General features: G+C 58.7%; 1 protein-coding gene across 2 annotated transcripts in view; it reads left to right on the top strand.

Moving 5' to 3' along the window:
• SDK2 (sidekick cell adhesion molecule 2) overlaps positions 1 to 4,668 on the top strand; it is a 212,975-nt gene extending 208,307 nt beyond the window's left edge. For both annotated transcript variants that reach the window (XM_058676262.1, XM_058676263.1), the window contains one exon: positions 4,180 to 4,668. In XM_058676262.1, coding sequence (XP_058532245.1) covers positions 4,180 to 4,536 — 357 coding nt within the window. In that variant the 3' untranslated portion in view covers positions 4,537 to 4,668. The remainder of the gene's footprint in view (positions 1 to 4,179) is intronic.
• The last annotated feature ends 1,332 nt before the right edge of the window (positions 4,669 to 6,000 follow it).

Genomic DNA, 6,000 nt, shown 5'->3' on the forward strand with positions numbered 1-6,000 from the left:
AGACCCCGTTTGCATGCTGTGGCTCCAGCAGGGACAGACCCTTCCCACGGTGACACTGCAGTGTGTCAGGCCATGTGGCAGTGGGTCAGCACGTGGTTTTGTTTTGCATCTTGTGGCACTGGGGCAGAGAAAACATTGGGAGAAGTCTTCAGGAAAGCCCGGCCACCCCCCACCCCGGAGGCTGAGAGGGCTGCCTGGGGGAGGTGGCGTTTAGCTGACAGTAGGCAGGATAGGGTTCTGCACAGAGCTGGCTACAGGGAAGATCCTGTGCTGTGTGTCCTCCTGTTGTCTCTGGGCTTTTATCCTCTGCTTCGTTCTTGCAGGCTGAGCCAGGGTGCCCATCTCCTTCTCCTGAGCCTGGCCCACAGGGATCCTGGCTACCCAGGCTGTGCTGAGTGAGAGACGGGGAGGGCAGAGCACAGAGTCTGGGGGTGGGAGGCAGAGATCCACACTGGGCACCTGCTCCCACCCCCCAGATGGCTGTAACAGCCAGGGCTGTGCCAGGCCCAAAGCCAGGTACTTTATCTGGTCTCTCACTTGGGCCAGCTTCTGCTGCTTCTGCAAGTGCAGTAGCAGCCAGCTGGACTGGAAGTAGAGGAGCCAGGACTCAAACCAGTGTCCCTATGGAATACAAGCATGACAGGCGGTGGTTTTACCCACACACCCAGATAGAAGCTCAGGATAATTTCCATTTAACAGCTTGGAAAACTGAGGCTCACAGGAGCCCTCAGGAGGACTGGGGTTCAGGTTCAGGTGTAGGTTTGGCCTCCCGCAGCGGGCAGAGGTGGATGGGAGAGGCTGACCACAGCCCCACCTAGATGCCTCCCACAGCCGAGGGGAGGGCACAGTCACACTACCTGGGCTCCGGTAGTGCCACAATGAAACTGTGCCTGAGCTGAGCGATTTCCAGCTGTCCCAGCCCAGGGAGTGCCAAGTCAGGGCCCCTGTGCCCTCCACCCCAGCCCAGGGACAGCAAGCCAGGTTGTTCAGAGATGCATCACCCACATCCCACCTGGCACAGGGGAACCAGGCTCAGGCACACAGGACTCCAGGCTGGAGCCCCTGGGGCCACACATGTGGGATGGGCCTCCCACCCAGGTTCCAGGCTCGAGGAGGCTGCCCAGGGTGGCTTTCCTGCCATCTGTGGCAACAGCTTTGGGAGATCTAGCAAGATAAGGACCCCTTGTCCTCGGTGTAGTTACCAGCTGGGACAGGCTGTGACCCAAAAAGCCTTGGCTTTGTTTGCTCCTGCCCCTTGTTGCTGTCTCCTGGAGATGGGGGTTGGTCCTGCTGCTCCCTCCCCATGCCCGCCGTCAAACCTGCAGGCTGTGCTTCCCCTGCCTGGTCCCCGTTAATTGCTGACTGAGTGGCTTTGAGCAGCGCAGGCAGCCGCTGGCCGACCTGCCCAGCAGTCCCTGAAAGGGCCGCTTTGTGCTGGGCCCAGCCCTGGGAAGCTGCATTCAATTACCCAGGCCGCGGGAGAGTTGAAAGCTGCAATAGGAGCCCCTGGGCCCCCCTTGCTGGCTTTCTTCTCACCCCACCCCCATCCCGAAAAGAAACAGATGTTCAGGGAGAGGGAGGCGGGAACCCCAGTGGAGAGATCCTCCAGCCCCTCCTTCACCACCACCTTGGCTAGGGCCAGTGGGGGAGGGGCGGCCAGCCTAGCAGCCAGAGGAGGGCCGGAAGAGGACCCCCAGGAGGAGCTGCATTTAGTGGGAGGAGAGTCAGGCACCCCCCACGCCCCTCTCCTGGGTGAGGAGTTAGGGGACATAGGCTGAGCCCTGTCTTCCCCTGTTAATACCTTTTACAGCATTCACTCTATTAACGCGTCTCCCCTGTGACCCCTGGGACTCTGCGCAGTTCACGGACCAGGATGCTGAGACTGAGAGAGGCTCTTAAATTGCCCCCCTCCAACCTCAGCACCAGCCTGGGCCTCCATCCCCTTTCACCCCAAGACTGGTTCACTCACCGAGGGACCCCCAGAGACTTTGGGTCCAAGTCCTGGGGGGAGGGGCTGGGCAGAAATTCTCGAACCCCTGGAGATGCTGCCAGCAGCTATTAAAGCCAGTTTGTGGGAGTGGCCAGAGAGACTAATCCTTTAGGGAAAACCTTGGGGCGTCCCTAGGTCCCAGGAGGGGAGGACCCAGCTCCTACCTCCTGGTCCTTAATGTGGCTGCTTCCGCCGGGTGCCCAGCTCTCGGCAGATGGAACCCGCCCACCCGCCGTAAGTCCCCTGTGTGCTGAGGCCGGCCAACTGACAGCTGGGCAGCAGGCCGCAAAAGGGGCTGGCATTGTGCTGCGTTACATAATGGGAGACCTGGCCCAGGGACTTTCCATTGTCTTGGGTGGCCTTGCCCTGCCCTGCCCTGCCCTGCAAGAGGAGGGGTGAGGTCCTGGGAGGTGGGTGTGCACTGGGGAGAGGAGCAGGTGGGCAGGAGCCAGAAAGTGCTGAGTCCCTGGGCCTGGGGTGAGCCGACCAGGCCCAGCCACCTCCTTCCCTTTGCGTTCCTGGGGTGCACAGGCAGGCCTGCGAGCTCTCGTTGGGCAGCCTTGCAAACCAGCGCTTCACACTCTGCCAGGGGCCTTTCCCACTCTGCTCTCACCTCTCTGTGAGCCCACTGTTGGCCTTTTGGTCAAGGTCACCTCGCACCAACGCCCCTCCCCAGGCTCTCGCACCTGGAGCTCCCAGGGCTCTTGCAAGTAATGCTGGCCCCCTACATGAGCCGGGCAGGAAGCCTGGGGAGGGTCATGCAGAAGTTTTCTTTCCACTCAGATCAGAGCACAGAGTCTTCCAGAAAGTTCCCATCTGGTATCTTTAACTCCCTCTCTAAACAGAGCTGGGAGCCTGGCTGGGGGAGGGGTTCATGCTATTTTTAGATGCAGGTTTCAACTTTCAGGGTGAACAGATTCTGGCTGATTGCCCCGCAGGCGGAGGAAGAGTGTGCCCAGGACCCTGAAGAACTCAGCAGAATGTCTTTTTGGGGGGAGGGAGGCAGGGAAACGGGGCAGGGGAAAAAATCTTCCATCCCCGCAAAGGCTACAGCCACAGGACCTGGGCCAATCTAATACCAGTTTCCCACGTGGGTGCAGGGACCCCTTGGGCCGTCTTCCACTGCTTTCCCGGTCGCATTAGCAGGGAGCTGGATCAGAACTGGAGCAGCTGGGACACAAGCCAACGCTAATCCAGGATGCTGGAGTCTCGGGTAGTGGCTTTACCCACTACACCACAGCATCATCCCTGCCAAAAGTTTTTTTTTTTTAATAAATATTTATTCACATTTTTATTGGAAAGACAAATTTGCAGAGAGAGCTAAGCCAATCTAAAGTTAGGAGCCCGGAGTTTCTTCTAGGTCTCCCACATGGGTGCAGGGTCCCAAGGCTTTGGGCCGTCCTCGACCACTTTCCCAGGCCACAGGCAGGGAGCTGGATGGGAAGTGGAGCTGCTGGGACACAGACCGGTGCCCATGTGGGATCCTGGCACTCGGAGGCAGAGGATTAGCCAGCAGAACCATTTCATTGGCTTTAGCCTCCAGAAAGTTTTAATATTGATTTTAGCTGTTTGAAAGGCAGAGTGACTGGGAGAGACCCAGCTAGAGAGCTCTTCCATTGGCCGCTTCATGCCCCAAGGGCCACACGGCCTAGGTGGGGCTGAACTGAAGCCAGGGGCTCCAGATGGCAAGGGCCCGAGCCCTGGGGACAGCATCTGCCATATCAACTCTGCTAGCCCTCCTCCACCTTCCATTACCTGAAGTCACCACACCGTTAAAAGGATTAGATGGAAAATGCCTGAAATAAATGGAGAGCCCACATTCCTGTAACCACCAACACAGTACCTCGGAATACTCGGTGCCAGTTTCTCTTTCCTTGTTACCACTTTCCCTTCCTCTGCCTGGTCTAGATGTTACACTTTATCCTAAGGGAGTAACACCAGATGCTTCGGGTGGGCTTGATGCCTTGAGCAGGCTCACACATCCCCTGGAGGTCTGGGGGGAGTCCCCCATGGGCAAGGGGCCTGCCGTGTCTTCAGGGTCTTTTCCAAAGCTATGGTAGACCCTCCACCCTCAGGATTCCCTCTGCAGGAAGTGGACAGGACCTGGTCAGATGGTAAGCTACCCAACACATTGGGGCTCCTGTCCCAAGCATTCTGCTAACCTGCCCCACCCCCGGATCTCTCCCCAGGGAAGTGACAGTGAGTACGAGGTCGACCAGAACCCCCAGAAGGCCCACTCCTTCGTCAACCACTACATCAGTGACCCCACCTATTACAACTCGTGGAGGCGCCAGCGGAAGGACATCTCACGGGCCCAGGCCTACAGCTACACCGAGAGCGACTCCGGCGAACCCGACCACCCCGCTGTCGCCAACAGCAACAGCGCTGGCCCACAGGGCAGCCTCTTCCGGCCCAAGGGCAGCCGGACTCCAACGCCCCAGAACGCCCCGAACCCCCCGAGTCAGCAGAGCACCCTCTACCGCCCCCCGAGCAGCCTGGCCCCCGGCTCCCGGGCTCCCATCGCGGGCTTTTCATCGTTTGTTTGACGTCGGCAGAGGAACGAAGGAGAAGCAACCCTGGGACCGACTGCTTCCTGCAGCACCTGCCGGAAAGCAAAATCAACCAAGAACCCAAGTCGACTTTTCACCTCCCTAGTTTATTTTTCCAGGGATCCCAGGGCCAGCCAAGCTGGGTGTCCAGGAGGAGAGGCAGGTGCTGAAGGGATGTGTGGGGGCCTAATTTCCCAGCCTGGAGCTTGCTGGGAAGCTTCTAGATGTCTAGAGGACTGTCCTCTTCCCACACATGTAGGATCCCCGGCCCAGAGGGTGCCCACCATCCCCTTGCCCCTGATGAAGCCCTTGCCCAGCCCCTGCCCAGCCTCGCCCACATCCACAGCCCACCCTCTTGCTCAACCTCTCCACCACCCCACCAGACATTTGGTTCATTTAGAAAGAAAGGAAAACAGAAGAAGAGGGGGAAAAAACCTATAGGGTGAGAATTTGCTTGGCAACTTCCTTGTTCCTGCGTATTTTTTTGATTAGGAATGCAAGGAAGAGGCCCCCCAGCCTGGGAGCCCCGCCACCCCCTGTGTTGGAAGCCATTTTCGCAAGCACAGACAAGGAGAGGCCCGTCCTGGAGCACAGGCGCTGGGTGGGTGCTAAGCGCTGAGGCTTAGCGGGAAATCGAGTGTGAAAGAACAAAGCTTTATTCTCTTCCAATCCAGGTAGCACCTGCTTGCTCCTAACACATGCACGCCTCCTGTAAATTTGCAAGAAAGGGGTCTATGGCTCCTGTCCTCCTAGAGAGAACCTGGCTGCACCCCCTGCCCATCCCAGCCCCTGCCTCTCGCAGCCCAGATGGGCGGGCGGCCCCTCTGTCTAGAGCCCAGGGCACCTGTGACTCCTGTAGTGTTTTCCGAGCCAGGTTCAGCCTATGGGAAGATGCCACCCAAATCTACTCACGGCCAGGAGGGGGGCAGCCACGAAGACTGATGTGGAAAAAGCTGCTTTGGATGACCTTGGCCTTGCCATTAGCTTGGGATTACCAGGGCAGAGGTTTCAGAAGAGGCCTTTGTAACCCCCTGGGGACCCCAGTCAGCCCTGAGAAACCTCCCTGAGACCACCTCCCTGAGACCACACCCGACTCTGGGGTGGCCAGGTACCTCCCTCCAGTGCAGAGAGCTGGGGATGGGGGTGCCCTTTGTGGAGCCCTTAGTGGTCCTACCAGCAGGAAGGCGATACCCTACTTTGGGGGTGAGGAGAAGAGTTAGGGAATTTGAGGCTGTACTCCACTCCACACCTGCCACAGTCCTTAACTCTGGTTATGGGGATGGGGGGATGTCAGGACCAGGATTCCTTGCCATGCTGTTAACCCCTGGGAAATGTCAAGGGGGAAGATGGAAGGTGGCTCAGCAGGCAGGCTGCCCCAGCACCCCTAGGAATGGTGGGGACCCTACCAAGGGGGTGTTGGAAGGAAGCACCACCATCCCTCCCCTTGAGAGAACACTGGGC

The sequence above is a fragment of the Ochotona princeps genome, chromosome 17, assembly GCF_030435755.1.
Source record: "Ochotona princeps isolate mOchPri1 chromosome 17, mOchPri1.hap1, whole genome shotgun sequence".
Lineage (NCBI taxonomy): Eukaryota > Metazoa > Chordata > Mammalia > Lagomorpha > Ochotonidae > Ochotona > Ochotona princeps.